A 16,020-nucleotide genomic window follows, 5' to 3' on the forward strand; every position below is an offset into this window, starting at 1 on the left:
ATGTACATTTTACCATCTACATTTTTGTACAGATTTAGTTGGATGAAGAACTGCTTTGGAAAATTTGCAGAAATGTGAATTTTGAAGGATGGCTGTGTTTCAATCCTCATAATGTTTTGAAAAGTGCAAAACAGAATGTTATTCTAGGCTGCATCAACAGAAGTACAGTGTCCAGATCAAGAGAAGTAAGAGTACCACTCTGTTCTGCCTAGTCAGACCACACCTGGAATACTGTGTCCAATTCTGAGCACCACAATATAAGAAGGATGTTGAAAGCTGGAATGTGTGCAGAGGAGGGCAACAGAGATGATCAAGGGTCTGGAAACTAAGCCTTATGTCACAGGAGCTCTGGCCTTGCTAGCTAGGGATGATGGGAGTTGTAGTCCAACAACATCTGGGGAACCACAGGTTGAGAACCACTGCCTTATGAGGAGCTGGGTGTGTTTAGCCTGGAAAAAAGGAGACTGAGAGGAGATATGATAGCCATCTTCAAATATCTTAAGGGCTGTCACATGGAGGAGGGAGCATGCTTGTTTTCTCCTGCTCTGGAGGGTAGAACTAGAACCAATGTCTTCAAGTTGCAAGAAAGGAGATTCCGATTAAACATTCGGAAAAAACTCTTTGACACTAAGAGCTGTTCAGCAGTGGAAGAGGTAGTGGACTCTCCTTCCTTGGAGTTTTTTAAACAGAGGTTGGATGTCCATCTGTCATGGATGCTTTAGAGATTCCTGCATTGCAGGGTGCGGGACTAGATGACCCTTGGAGTCCCTTCCAACTCTAAGGTTTTATGATTCTGTGAAATGCAAACTGAATCAGTCTCTCTCCCAATAAAGTCCATCAACCAAGTCAGCTAAGTCTCTTGGGGGTCAGAACTGGGCCTGAAGCCAGACTGAAACGAGCCAAGATTATTCACTTCTTAGCCATAGGTTCTACAGATTACAGCAGAGTATTAACAGATTAGCTTCAATGTTGAAGAAGTGAAAAGGAGCAACTGAAAAGATGGAAATGAGAAAAATCTCTTCTGTAGCGCTTGGCAGCCAGTACCTGATATGGAGCTTGGTCACATTTGGACAAACGGCAGCAGCTCTGGAAAAAGCGAGGACGGTGCTCACTGAAAGCTCGTTGTAGCTTAAGCTGTTTGAGAGAAAACAAAATGTTGCTGTTGCTATACCTCAGCAAGGTCTTTTATGCAGGCATACAGGTTTCCTGAAGGGACATGGGTGGCGCTGTGGGTTAAACCACAGAGCCTAGGACTTGCCGATCAGAAGGTCGGTGGTTCGAATCCCCTGCGAATCCTGCCAACCTAGCAGTTCGAAAGCACGTCAAAGTGCAAGTAGATAAATAGGTACCACTCTGGCAGGAAGGTAAACAGTGTTTCCGTGCGCTGCTCTAGTTCGCCAGAAGCGACTTAGTCATGCCAGCCACATGACCCAGAAGCTGTACGCCGGCTCCCTCAGCCAATAAAGCAAGATGAGCGCCGCAACCCCAGAGTCGGCCACAACTGGACCTAATGGTCAGGGGTCCCTTTACCTTTACAGGTTTCCTACTCTTCCTCCCTCCCTCCATCCCCGCCACAGAGATTAAAACCCAGATGGTCTGCAATGGGTGTGATGATTTTTCACATCCACTAAGCCTCTTACAGCATCAGTCTTTTAGACTGGCAGCTCCTGTGCTCTGGAACTCCCTGCCTATTGACATATGGCAGGTGTCTTCACTGTACTGGTTGGGATGCCCAGCCAGACATGTAATTTTATGAGGTCTACTTGTTTTCTAGTTCCATTGATCTAATCTGTTATCAGTATTACTATTACTTGAAACTTCCTTTTTCCCCTTTCCTTTTTTTATTTTGTACTTACTCAAGCTTTTTGAGCTTATCCACAGTGGAAAATATTTCTGTAGTCTTGACCATTTCCTGCCTCTTCAGTCTGTTGTCCTGCAAGCTAAAATGTGGGAACTGGTTAATATGCCTCCCAAATGTTCATCTGATTAATAAAACAGGCCACCAGGCAACCTTTCTCCTTGACAAAACAGGTGAAATTACTTTATGTCTTCCAGCTGATGGCAGTTTGGAAAAGCTCGCATTAGGTCTTCAAGTCCTGGGGTTGAAATATTTCCACCGGCTAACCTGAAAAACCAAATGTGACATCATTATAGTAATGTCAACAAACAGTTTGAGAGCTACCTAACAGAACGCCTCCCCCAATATCAACCCCCTCAGGCCCCATTATTGGAAGGGGAGGTCCTGTCATTCGTAGTCCCACCCAGGTACTGCCCAGTTGGCATTGACCCATGGCAAGGCCTTTTCAGTGGTGGTTCCCCATTTAGTGAGGTGCATCAATCTCCCTCACTTTGACTTTCATGAGAAATTTAGAAACATTCCTGTTTGATGGCTGATAGCTATTTGATGGCTGATAGGAATTGGCTGTGGCAACCAAGAAATTAACAACTGTGAGGTCCATTTAAATGTATGTATGAGTCCATTTAATGTATGTATGTATGTCACCCTGTCGAATCGCCGCGACGGGGTGAGCTCCCGTTGCTCGGTCCCTGCTCCTGCCAACCTAGCAGTCAAAGTGCAAGTAGATAAATAGGTAGATAAATAGGTACCGCTCCGGCGAGAAGGTAAACAGCGTTTCCGTGTGCTGCTCTGGTTCGCCAGAAGTAGCTTAGTCATGCTGGCCACATGACCCAGAAACTGTACGCCGGTTCCCTCGGCCAATAAAGCGAGATGAGCGCCGCAACCCCAGAGTCGGTCACGACTGGACCTAATGGTCAGGGGTCCCTTTACCTTTATGTATGTATGTATGTATGTATGTATGTATGTATGTATTTACTGCATTAGTATTTCACCTTCCCCCCACACCACCCAAGGAACATGGTTCTCCCCTTCCTCCTCAATTTAATCCCCACAACAACTTTATGAGGTAGGTCCCACTGAGAGCCTGTTACTGGCTCGCAAGGTCACGCAGCAGGTGCGCCAACACCTGGGGGCTGCACCCTTTTGCCTCCCTTATTTGTTTGAAGGGGGGCAGCCCCCCCATGTTAAAAATGTCATGTCAAATCAGAGGAGTCAGGAATGCGGCAACAGTGTGGTTTCAATGACTAGTGCCTCCTTCTCTTCCTACCATAAAGGGGAAGAGGGGGGAAGCAGCCCCCAGTCGGTGGCAATATCACCCCCCCATCTCCCTCACAAATGGGTGTCTGTCACCCAGTGAGCTTCATGGCTCAGCTGGGATTTGAACCCAGGTCTCCTAGGTCCTAGTCTGAAAACTTCATCATCCTTCAAAATATTTTTATATGCTTTTTTAAATAGTTAAAGAAAAAAGTGCTGTTTTCATTGTGCTGCTTAAACATTTTCAGGTTCGCTACCCTGGGCTCCTCTGAGAGGAACGTCAGGATATAAATTTAATAAACAATATAATAATAATAATAATAATAATAATAATAATAATAATAATAATAATAATAGCAGCTCTTCTGTGGGGAAGGAGCATAGGAAAAGATCAGAAATAGCCATCCCCTCTCATTTACAATTAGCTAATATGAAGGTTCCTTGAGGAGCAACCCTTTTTAGAGTCTATGCTGGCTTATGTAGGCTGGGGCTCTTTAAAATGGAGAGGCTCCTCCCACCAAAGGCGGAGCTGGCAACTTGAAAGGAAACTGTCACTCCTATATAAAGCTCAGTTTAGAGCTCGCTGTTGCTGAAACAACACATGTTGGATGAGCCAATCTAAAGCTTATGGAGGGCCACTGAAGTTTCACTTCTACATTGCGGATGCTATTGCTCAAAATGTAGCTGGTGGTTTGAATTAAAAACTGCACTAAAAGATTCAAAACAGGGCATGTGACATTGGGGCAATGCTTACTGGAAAGTTGTCAGGCATTTGATCTTCGGCAGGGTCTTGGACAGGGCAGCGGCAAACTCATTCCCACATCTCCTGCTCCTAAAGCTAAGAATAAAAGCAAAAGGCAAGTGTGGTTAGTAAAATAGCAACCAGTCTTCCCTTCCAGCCTAGCTGGATAAGGAGCTCAGCACCTGATTCTTGTAGCAGACGGCTAGCATCTTTCCCCATGGTTGCTCCATATTAATGACTTGCTTCAAATGACTTAACGAGTTGTATCCATAAGAACCTAAGAAGAGCCTGTTGGATCAGCCCAATGGCCCACCTTGTCCAGCATCCTGTTCAAACAGTGGCTGACCAGATGCACCAATGGGAAACCTGCTAGCAGGACATGAGTGCAAGAGCACTTCGTCCTATTAAATTGTTTAACTGATTTTTAGCATTGTGTTTTTACACTGTTGAAACGTAACTCACTCTGGGAGCTTGTGTTGGTGGGTGGGGAGGAAATCTTTGCTGTCTATTTTGTTTCTTCAGGTTGTAAACCACCATGTGTGTAGTAATATAGAAAGACAGTATACAAAGTAAAAGTGAGGTGAAGAAGGACTGGTATGCACCTATTCATCTGTGCAAGGATGGAGAATCTGTTGGCCTCCAGATGTTGGACTTCAACTCCCAACGGCCCCAGCCAACGTGGCTAATGGTCAGGGATGCTGGGAACTGCAGCCCAGCAACATCTGGAGAGGCCCAGATCCCTCACCTCTTTTGAGCCTGACATGTCTGAGTGGCCTGTGCTTCTTACCTCAGGCTCTTTATATTTTCACAGCTGCCAAAGACATCCAGATAGTCCACTTCCATGGGGCATCCCACAAAGTCCAGGCACACCAAGTGGGGGTGGCTGCTGCTGATGACAAAAGCCAGGGCAGCCATGTCCAGCGGCATCAGCCGGAAGTTTCTGAACTGATACCTGAAGTTTAGCTGCTTCCCGACATGCCAGGCCAGTTCCTGGTCCTGTGTCTCATGCACACAGTGGCACAGCTCTGCTATCCTAGGCCCTGTGAGAGAAGCATCCCCCAGCTTCTTCAGCATCTGCACAATGATGGCTTGACGTTCCTGGACCTGGGTATCGCACTGCCCGGCTAAAGAGCTGAGGAACTTCTGGCACCCGCGAGACGAGAGGCCAGACAGGAAGACGTGGCAGTTCTCTGTGAAGGGCACCCTTGCTTCCCTCTTCATCATCCACTTAGACCTCAGGAAGAAGTTCTGCTTCAGGAAGTTGCCATCAACTGCTTTGCTTGTCAGCAGGAAGAGGGCTGCAAAGAACTCTTGCAGGCTGAAGTGGACAAAAGTGTAGCCAGCCTGTGTGTGTCCATTGCTGGTCTTTACCTCAAAGGACACAAGGAGCCCATACAGGCAAGCAAAATCCTTCACGTCTTCTGGGACCTCGTCAGCATAAAACAACATCTTATTTCCTTCCAGGCCCTTGAAGGCCAACTCAGAGAGGCCTGCAAGAGTCGCTTCATGTTGACTCAAGTCGACTTCTTTGCTCAAAGCCCTCAGCTTCTGATCCTTGCCTATGAAGGTGAGGAGCATCTTGATGTAGAACTGGGTCATGGTTTGAGGGAGCTGGACTCTCCCTGCATCGTGGAGGAGCAGATACTCCAGGCAAATGCAGACAATGTTACACAAGGCGGGGATATAACACATGCTCAGGAGTTTGCCATTGCTTTTCAGGTGAGCAATGGCTTTCTCCTTGAGGGAATGCTGGTGGAAAAAATAGCCAACATATTCCTCCACCTTTTCACGGTCAAAGCCCCAGACTTCTGCCAGGAGGGTGTCCGTTTTCAATAAAGCATCTGGGACTATCTTTGGGCGGGTCGTGACCAGCACAGTCGAGCCTGGCAAGAATTTCCCAAGGCAAAGACTTGCAAAAAGGTCCGATATGGAGAGAGGGTTGAGAGGATCTGGGAAGATAGTGTGAGGAGGACCTGTGAGCTGGACGTTCTCCACAAACTCGTCCAGCCCATCAAATATAACCAGCGTGCGCTGGGCATCTTCTAGGATGTGTTCAAACACAGCATCAGGACAATCTTCTGGCCTGAGGAAGAAGTCGAAGAGAAGTTCTCGGAGAGAAAGTTTTCTGCTGATCAGGTTCAGCTGTCGGAACTCAAAGAAGAAAATCAGTTGGAATTGTGGGAGGCCTCCCTCTGCCCACTGCTGGCAGATCTGGTGCATGAGCCTTGTCTTCCCCATCCCTGGTTTTCCCAGAAGAAGGACAACCTTGGTGGTCCCCATGTGGACACTTTCAAAAAGCTCAGACAGTCTCAGGGTGGTGTTCCTGTGCTCCTCTGTATCGTGCAGAGCTATCTCCCCCCTTTCCCTCATCCGACCACCTTTGCTCTGACGAATCACCAGGTTGACGAAGGTTTGGCTGAAAGGCGACGGCTGAGCTTTGGGTTCAGTTGCTTCTGCTGATCTGCTCATTCCGTATCTCTGAAGCATCGAGGTGGTGATGAGCTGTCGATATCTTTCAGCAGAATCTGATAAAACATGGAGGAGGGAGAAAAGGAGCAAATATAGATCCACACTACATGAAAACTAATTTTGTTGCTATGGCTTCTGCCAAATAATGTTGGGAATTAGAGCAAAACCCACAAAGAGTTAAGGGTGGGCTGAGCAGCCAATTCCATCTTGTTTAAGCCTTGCTGGCATTCTGTCAGAGTTCTGTTCTACCCCATTCTGCCTGAAAGTACACATTTTGTGCATACTTCTTTCATAAAATGCACACTTCTTAATGCTTTCTGTCCCCCCCCCCTTTTAAAGTATGTATGTGGAGGGTTGGTTTGGTTGGTTGGGGCTGGGGTTTTTGTGTAAGTCACTTTGGGTTGCCCTAGCAAGAAAAACTGACTTATAAATTTATTAAATAATGATGATGATGATAAATAAGAACTTGCCTAGCCGCTGCTGTTTGGACTGTTTGCCGTTGTTGTTGTTGGCAGGGCTGCTCCATGGGCGGCGTCTTTCAAGTCCTGTAGGGCAACAAAGGCAACAGTGACATTATGGGGGCATCACCTCTTTGGAGATGGCAGGGGCCCGAGACCAGCTCCCTTTCATAGGAATTGGGCTTCAGCAAGAGACTTTCTCTCTGGCTCAGGCCCCCGATCACAATTTTAGCCAAACACATTGACATCATCAATGTGCAAAGGGACAGCATGTGTATCCATAGCACACATTTAAAGCACACACACCCTCCCACAAAGAATCCTGAGAACTCTACTTTGTAAGAGTGTTGGGAATTATAGTGCTATAAGTAAAGTATAGTTCCCAGGATTCTTGGGGGTGGCGTGTGCATGCAGCCTTAGAAGCCAGATTGATTTGTAACTAAGTAATCATTGGGCATCCACACACACAATTTATTTATATTCTGCATTTTTCGTAGACCATGACTCAATGTGACTTACAGATAAAATAGAAACAGCTAAAAACATAGAAAAGACAATAATTTAAAAGCAATTAAACACACACACACACAAGATCCATTAAGAATACAGATAATTACAATAAAAACATCAGAGCACCAGTCCTTTCCTTAAAAACTGACAGTTCCCAAGAACAAGGAAGTCTTTACCTGCTGGCCGAAGGATACAAAGGGGAGCCAGTCTAACTTCTCTATGAAGGGAGTTTCAAAGTCTTGGATCAGCCCCTGAGAAGGCCCCTGTTTTCCCAAATTAATTACTGTCTCTGTCTCATTCCCTAATCTGTAGCAGGGGAGGAACCCTCAGTTGAGAGTTGCCCCCTCCATCAATGAAATAAATAAAATAAAATAAAATACACTGGGGTGCATTGTGTGGTTGTTTCTTGACCAGGAACAGTTGCTTTTCTCAAGGAACACAAAAACGAAAGGGTCCTTAGCAGGAGTCCAACACTGCCAGAGGAATGAAGTGGGCCTGGAGCCTCAAGGGGACTGAGTCCAAGCATTCTGCTCCAAGGTTGACTTGGGCCCTTCCCAAGACATCTCTCCTAGCTCAAACCACCAATTGCATTTCACCAAGAGCAATCTTACTTGTTGATGTCGACGGGAAGCAAGCTGAAGCTCCTTTCAAATCCTCTCGTCCTTGACCTGGAATCATCAATTTAAATCAGCTCAAGAGGCAGTATTTCATAACAAAGTGTGTTCTGTATATTTGTGCACATGTGTCTGCATGCATTAGTACCAGATTTATGTAGAGGCTGGCCCATTAGGGCAAAGGAAACGCTGCCAACCAACCTCAGTCCTGCCCAACTATCTGCCTGTCACTGGCTCTGGCGCCACCTATGGTTGGGCTCCATGCCTTCCGCCCTACCAGCACCAATGAGCACCAGGCACCACTGGAGTCACCATACCAGCCCAACACCTGATGGATTGCTTATATAACGGTAGTCATTCCTTGTCTGGCACAGCTGGACTCTACCATGAGCCAAAGGACCACCATGAATTCCCTTTCAGTTGCAATTAAAAGCAACATATAGAAGTATAAGCATTTTGAGAGCTGATTGAAGGGACATGGGAGGTCTTCCAGCCAACTCTCTGCTCAGTGTAGGGCATGAACCAGAAGGCATTTTCGCTATTGCAGTACTTTTCAAGACTTGGGAACCCAGTGTCTTTTTAACTGAGAAAAGCACCTTGAGCAAGATCTACTCTTTTTGGTGCAGGTCCCAGAGACAATGATTTGGAGCGCTTCAATATCTTGTGGCAGTTTTACTTAAGCTGCGTTTTCCATGAATTTGCATTGGATGTAACAGAACTTGTACCATGTTGGCTTTAGACTGAAGCTCCTTGTGTCTTCCATGTCCCTAAATGCTTTGTTTTCCAGCATACAGGGGCTAAAAAGCTCCCCTTCCACAATGACTGGGTGGCACCAGGAAGCTGGTGCACTTTGATGCAAAAAACCTTGATGCAAAAGAAGTAATGGGGATTTGACTCTCCATGATCCCAGACCACTACCCCACTGGCCCAGACTTCTTCTCAGCTGCTTTAAATTAAAACTAAAAGCTGGGAGGAGGCACTCTGCACATCTCCTGCTTCACACCTCATGCGGAGGGTGTGCACTGGCCTTAAGAACGTACGGAAAAGAAATGAATGAATGGGAATTCAGACACATTGGTTCTGAACGAAAATTCATTTGTTTTTCATTCATTTGTTTTTGTGGGGATAAAGAAATGTCTGATATGTTGGGTCTAATGCCCAGGGATTAAGCTTGAAAATCTTGGCCTGAAGGCAGATGAGGCCACCAGGATTGAACCCAGAGCTTTCTGTAATACAAAGCATGCAAAGCATCACTGAGACACAACCCATAATGTCACTTTCTGTCCCCTCCTCTGACCTTCTCCTGACACACTCATGAAGACTATTTCCAGATGCATGGGGAGGTTGCATTCCATGCAGACACCCTGTACAAAGGCTTTGAAGACAGGAGCATCAACATCTGCAGCCTTCAGAAACATGTCCAGGACCAGTGAGACCTTCTCGTGGGAACTGGCTGTCCCCTCAATCTCATTCAAGGCCACCCCTGGGAGAAGCTGCTTGGCTTTCCTCAGGACCCACTCTGGATGGTGACTGAGGAAATGCACCAGCTGCGGCCAAGCATTCCTGATGGCCTTCTGGACGTCTGCATCGTCCATCCAGAATGGAGGCTGGAAGGAAAAGAGAAGAAAGATGAAATGGTTGCAAATGGCTGAAGCAAATATTAGTACATAAGCCCTGCCAGGATTTTAAGGCCCAAAATGAAAGGCTTGTTCACACATTACACTGAACACAAGCTATCTCTACACAGAAATGAGTTGAGTGAAAGATTTGTGTGAAAACCACTTCTTGATTTGCACAGATCAACTAGTCTGAGTGTACACAGACTGTTCACTCACTGAATGTCAGAGAGCAGGCTGGGGCATATAGTTTTAGACTTGCTGAAGACAGCTTTCTCTGTTTTTGGTCAATGACTCAGCCATTCCTTATTATCTTTTAATAATCTTTTAATGGCTCCTCTGTCAGACGGTTTGCTGGAGAGGGAAGGCTGAGTCCAGCTATTTAAAGTCTAACTTTCAGTTTAACCCTCCAAGCACTGATTAATTCTAACTTTTATTAGACCCAGAAATTTATGAGGATCAGGGCCCCCACAAACTCATAACACCATAAATGTCAATCCCACCCTTCCTTCAAATGCACCCCAAGGCAATAAACAAAAGTGTTTGCTTTAACAAATACAAATAAAATTGAAAGAACCTCTAGTTTATAAAAAAAAACACCTCTTGTGGAAATATATCACTTGTTAACACTGTGAATGTAGGTTTGAATAACTGTAATTAAATAATTGGATTTATGCACATCTAAGGCAGCTAACAATTCATGCAAATATGTATTTCAGAAAACTGATCTGACAGTAAGAGCTGTTTGGCCATGGAATGAGCTCCCTCAGAGGGTGGTGGACTCTCCCTCACTGGGAGCAGAGGTTGGGTGGCCATCTGTCAGGGATTCTTCAGCTGTGATTCCTCCATTGCAGAGGGTTGGGCTAGATGGCCCCTGAGAACCCCTTCCAACTCTACAATTCCATGGTTCTATGAAGGGAATTTCAAAAATGCCCTTGTGGCCCCTTTTACACCTTCTTCCATTCCCTGTGATTCTCTTAACTACCACCCCTAAGAAGATCGCAGCAAGCTCGTCAGTGTTTGAAAAAGAAAAGGTTCTGACCTCCTTTTTACTCCTTTGCCTAGTCCTCAGACCTTAGTTGGCACAAAAGAGTCTTTGAGAAAGAGTATTCTTGCAGAGTATTGCTGCTTTTATTCTTAAAAAGTCTTCTTCTCCAAGCACGACGACAGCTTTTACACACACCAAACGCAACCAGTTTTCTACCATCCAACCAACCCATACCAAACACTAACATTGACCACTCTATATACAGTCATACCTTCTGGTTGAGCGCATTCAAGTTGCGCTCCGCAGCAACCCGGAAGTAACGGAGTGCATTACTTCCAGGTTTCGCCACTCGCACATGCGCAGATGCTCAAAATGACATCACGTGCATGCGCGGAAGCGGCAAAACACGACCCGTGCAAGCGCAGACGCGCCGTCGCGTCTTACGTTGCATTCAGGAGGCAAACAGGGCTCCGGATCCCGTTCGCATCCTGAGATACCACTGTATACAGGTACAATTTGGTGAAAGGTTGCATGAGTCAATGTAGGCCACTGACTCATGCTGACTTAGTTCTTTTAGCATTAAAGAAACAGCGGCCAATTTTTAGCTGGCCCCTCCTACCGTCGTCATTCTGCAAAAGTGACTCTGTTGGAGTGGTTCTGCTTATTCCGGGCTCAGGGTGAATCTTACATCGTGGGCTTCATATTATCTGTGCCAGGGAGTAATGTTTGCCATTTGCAGAGAGATGTTTTGCCAGCTGATACTTCCTGGGGATGAAAAGGAAGAGAGTCAATTCCAAAACACAAGAGGGAGATGGTTTGATACTTACTGGGTGCAGCCTGTATATCTATTGCTCATTACAGGGGGTGGGTAGGAATTGATTGCCAACATTAGATTACTGGCTGGTTAAAGTATTTGCTTGTATGTCCTCCCAAAAGTGGAGGATATCCACACAGAATGGGGAAAATGTTAAAAATATCTTTTAATAGGAAACCGGAAGCTTTCCTTTTGGGAATCACAAACTCGGATATTCCTAAAAAGGCTAAAGAGATCTTATTAAATGCTACAGTCGCAGCAAGAGTTCTCATTGCGGCAAATTGGAAAAGCAATAAAGTCCCGTCAAGATTAGAATGGATTCAAAAGATGTCTGACTACGCGGAATTAGATAGCATGTCAGAAAAGATTAAAAAAAACAACAACAGGTATTTATCTCAAAATGGGAAGTTTTTAAAATATACTTGAAAAATAATAGTAGTAGTTTAAGGTCATATGCAGCGTTCGAATAATTTCAGTAGCAGTGTTAAAAATATGGTAAAACCAATGAATGGAAAGGGATATTGAAACTGAACAAAACTTGTTATGTAATGGCAGCGAACAATTAATACAGACTCTGTAATAAGGAATAGATGGGAAGTCTGGTGCATAGAAAAAGACCACTTTTATTTTATGTATTTTATGTTTTGAAGGTTATTAGTTGATGCATTAATTCTTTTTTTTTTTTGTGGTGATGGAATTTATTATCTTTTTCTGTATGGTGTGTTAATGTGAATGGTAACAATAAAAAATTAAAAAATTAAATATTAAAATAAAATAAAAACCTCTGCCTTAGTCCATAAAAAAAAAGGATTTGCTTGTATGGGCAAACCAACCAATAGGATTCGAGTAAGAGATGATAGGCAGGATTATGATCAATCTGTTTAAAAATTGATGTTTTCTGTTGTGCACTAAGTGCAACACAATGCATGAAAACATAAATCCACATGCCTTGTTAGGACTACTCTCGGTCGCCACCCTCCACTCCAAAGTTTTGGGGATATTACCCAGTGCTTTTTTTCTGGGAGGACGCAGCGGTATGCGTACCCCTAAAAATTTTGTGAATCTTTGTACTTTTGTCCATTTACTGTATTTATTTTCCCCGATTTGAACTATAAAATGGTGATTTTCGTGAGTCAAAATGAGAGTAGCCCTAAACATTTATTTTAGGAAAAGAAGCACTGATATTACCTATTATGCATTCATCTCTGTAAATGCTATAGTTCAAGGTGGTGCAATGCGCAGCCCACAGACCACATGTGGCCCATAAGGTCTTTTTTGGCAGCCCTCAGCAGCATTCAAGAAAAAACATCATAAACCCTTAAACAATTATTTTTTGCATCATGTGTTGTTAATGAAAGTGCATTCACCTGTGCATTAAATTTGTTGAATAATTAAATATATTAAATGTATTATTTAATTATACATACCTAATTAAATATATTAATTGAGCATTTTAAATATATAGTGAACACTTTAATTTGTGATATGGAAATTTTATTGAGTGTGTGGCATGTGGGTTCTGCGTTGAAGTACTCTTGCAGCCCACTCAGTATGAAAAGTTGGCCCGCCCTGTTATAGTGGTTGTAGCTGAACATGCATCATAAACATTTTAAAACGTATTTGGCAAGAAAAACACAGCCTAAAAGAGGGGAGACCCACCCAAAACACCCAATGAGGAAATTATATTATATTATATCATTCATATATATATATATATATATATATATATATATATATATATTGTCCAGTAGCACCTTAGAGACCAACTCAGTTTGTTCTTGGCATAAGCTTTCATGTGCATGCACACTGAAGGTATCTGAAGAAGTGTGCATGCACATGAAAGCTTATGCCAAGAACAAACTGAGTTGGTCTCTAAGGTGCTACTGGACAATTTTTTTTATTATTCCGACTGCGTCAGACCAACATGGCTACCTACCTGAATCTAGACCCAATGATGACTGAGCGTGGTCAGTGGCTACAGAATACTGAGTGCCTCTTGTGGCTGGGTAGGCAGAAAACCGGGGGCAGGTGGGGGGAGGCAGTTGAATGGAATATCCCAGAAGAAAACGTGGCTGGCTGAGATCCTGAACAGGGGCACTCAACACTGCTGCATGTCAGTGCTGCAGTTATGTAAAACCAGTTGAGCAGGGAAGCGATCAAAAGACTATAGTGCTACCTCTGGTTAAGAACTTAATTCATTCTGAAGGTCCATTCTTAACCTGAAACTGTTCTTAACCTGAAGCACCACTTTAGCTAATGGGGCCTCCTGTTGCCACTGCGCCACCGCCAAGTGATTTCTGTTCTCATCCTGAAGTAAAGTTTTTAACCCGATGTACTATTTCTGGATTAGTGGAGTCTGTAACCTGAAGCATCTGTAACCTGAAGCGTCTGTAACCTGAGGTACCACTGTACTACAAAGGTCCAACTGGCGAAGTTTCGCTCATGTTCCTGCTGAGATGTATAGTGGAAGATTTCTGCTTTGTCATGTAGGACATAAAACCTTGTTAAACAAAGACAGCCAAAGAAACAAAGAACTGGATACCTACCAGAAATCTGCAGACATTAAAGAGCAAAAGCACGGAAACAAGAGGAAACGAGAGGAGAGCTGATTCTTGCCTCTTTCATCTTTTTCTGTTTGAAGCTTCTGAAACATGGCAATTAAATGTGCTCCGTGCCTGCCTGTGCCAAGGGACTGGCACTAAGTGAAAGTAAAAGTGCCCGGAATTCCCCAAACTCTACGGCAGAAAGTTAACAACTTTATCGGACTGAAATGGGTAACTAATGGGAGATTAAACAAAACTTTGTCCTGCTGCATTGCACCACAGCTAAGTTGGCAATTTTAGGTAATTTCTAACCAGGGGAGCAATTTTTTTTTAGCCAGGCAGTGTGTTAACTCCTTCCCCCACACAGGAACACAAACGCCACATCCGATCTCATTACAGAAAGTTGTGCAAAGACCAACTGCCACATTGAGGTACATTGAGAGAGCTGCGAAATTGAGGACCACCATCTGAGTGACAGACTTGTTCATCCGACGGACCTCCTTTTGCCTGTTCTTTTCTTCCTTTTATCCCTATTTTCACTTTTACCTCTTGTACAGCTGTGGTCTGTTGGCTTTGCTAATAAAGTTTTGATTTGATTTGATTTGACCAACTGCCACAAACTGCAGGGAGACTGAAGCAATCAGGCAAAATGAGCTCACGAAGGAGCAGGCAATGCAAGGGTCAGTGCCAGCAATGCCCCAGGAACCTCTGAAGCCACCACCATCTTTGCCCAGGGGCATCATTTCGCCTTAAAATCCCGCAACACAGAGCAATGGCCTCAGCTTTAAATGTGCTGAAATGTCCTGAAAAGTTCAAACCCTCTCCCTCCTGGGAGGGAGATTCCGGTTCCCCATCAAGGAAACAAACATCTTTAGATTGCCAGCTCGCAAGATCAGATTAATGCAACTGATCGACTAACACAGAAGCTTCTTCAACTGCAGTTCAAGACTGATCCTTCCACCCTCCATTTTATCTCTTTGCTGAACAATATTAAAACACGTGGCCTTTTCGGCCCCTGCGAAAAACGTTCCTGTTTAGACAAGCCTACCCAGATTCTTAGAAAGCTGAGGTAATTTCAATCTAGTTTAGCATTTTTAATGTTTGTATGTTTTAGAGTAGGGTTGTAAATTTTCCCTGGTTTTATTGCTCCAGCTTTTATAAACTTGAGGGTATTTTTTTTAACAAAAAAGTGGTGTATAACATTCATGAAACAAACAAACACATACCCTTCAGTACGTTCAAGGAGAGACCAGCTCCTGTCACCTTGAGTCCCATCTGACTGAAAACAATGCAAATGTCTTTTCTCCTTCCTGTTTTCCTATCACTGCTAACCCATAATTTGAAACTGGGCATGTTCCAGCATTGAAACCGCATACATTTCAAATGTAAGGATGGCCCAAACTGTCAATTTTGGTTTCTCTCGGTTTCTCATTTTTCCAATGGATTCAGCTCTTCCCATTTCTATATCAGTTTTTGATTTATTTTTAAAGTCCTCATGAAAACTCATCAGTGAATTTCTTCTAACATACAAGTTTTTGTATGCAAGCCTGCCAAATTTACACATTTTTGCAAAGCAGTTTTGTCTAATGTAATATAATGCATTCAGCATCTTATTTTCCTTAACATATGTTGCATTTCCCAGAACGTGCATTTTAAAAGGGTGGCTGTGCTTCCAGTTGTGTATTGTTCTGGAAAGTGTGGACTTGGTGGGGTTGCCTTTAAATGTGAACTGAATTGAATTTCCCCCATCCCCATTCCTATGCATGCTACTCTCATTTTGATAGTATAGTAAGAAATATCCCATACTCGCAAATCTGAGGAATAATAAAATACTAAATCCGGCTCTTCCTGAGACAGGTAGTTTTGTCCAACTCTTAATTAACTGAAACTGTCCCTTTCATACATGTGTGTTCATGGGGCCTTTGCAATTGGTAAATTTATTTATGTTATTTAAGATAATTGTTAACTCAATAGTCAAAGAGATACTTTATGTTGCATTACATTTCTATTTATCCATTTGCTGCTTTTCAGCTAAACCCTCAAAGTAATACAGAAAGGTTAAAAATCCCCCAAACACCCCCCCCAAAAAAAAATACAAAACAAGGCAACCTTGGAGGCTAGACTCCACAACTAGGCTTTGCTTCCTACCTTTCA

General features: G+C 43.9%; 1 protein-coding gene across 3 annotated transcripts in view; it reads right to left on the reverse strand.

Moving 5' to 3' along the window:
- Positions 1 to 16,020, reverse strand: part of NLRC5 (NLR family CARD domain containing 5) — a 51,522-nt gene that overhangs the window by 34,067 nt on the left and 1,435 nt on the right. For 2 of the 3 annotated variants that reach the window (XM_083452833.1, XM_083452835.1), the window contains exons 2-10: positions 11,129 to 11,274; positions 9,203 to 9,512; positions 7,903 to 7,959; positions 6,794 to 6,868; positions 4,642 to 6,379; positions 3,867 to 3,950; positions 2,042 to 2,125; positions 1,857 to 1,940; positions 1,045 to 1,134 (exon numbers count right to left, since the gene is read on the reverse strand). In XM_083452833.1, coding sequence (XP_083308959.1) covers positions 1,045 to 1,134; positions 1,857 to 1,940; positions 2,042 to 2,125; positions 3,867 to 3,950; positions 4,642 to 6,379; positions 6,794 to 6,868; positions 7,903 to 7,959; positions 9,203 to 9,512; positions 11,129 to 11,137 — 2,531 coding nt within the window. In that variant the 5' untranslated portion in view covers positions 11,138 to 11,274. Of the gene's footprint in view, positions 1 to 1,044; positions 1,135 to 1,856; positions 1,941 to 2,041; positions 2,126 to 3,866; positions 3,951 to 4,641; positions 6,380 to 6,793; positions 6,869 to 7,902; positions 7,960 to 9,202; positions 9,513 to 11,128; positions 11,275 to 13,869; positions 14,285 to 14,477; positions 14,866 to 16,020 lie in introns of those variants that run through there. The other variant, XM_083452834.1, reaches the window with a different exon arrangement.

The sequence above is a fragment of the Podarcis tiliguerta genome (assembly GCF_965153285.1).
Source record: "Podarcis tiliguerta genome assembly, chromosome: 8".
Taxonomy (NCBI): domain Eukaryota; kingdom Metazoa; phylum Chordata; class Lepidosauria; order Squamata; family Lacertidae; genus Podarcis; species Podarcis tiliguerta.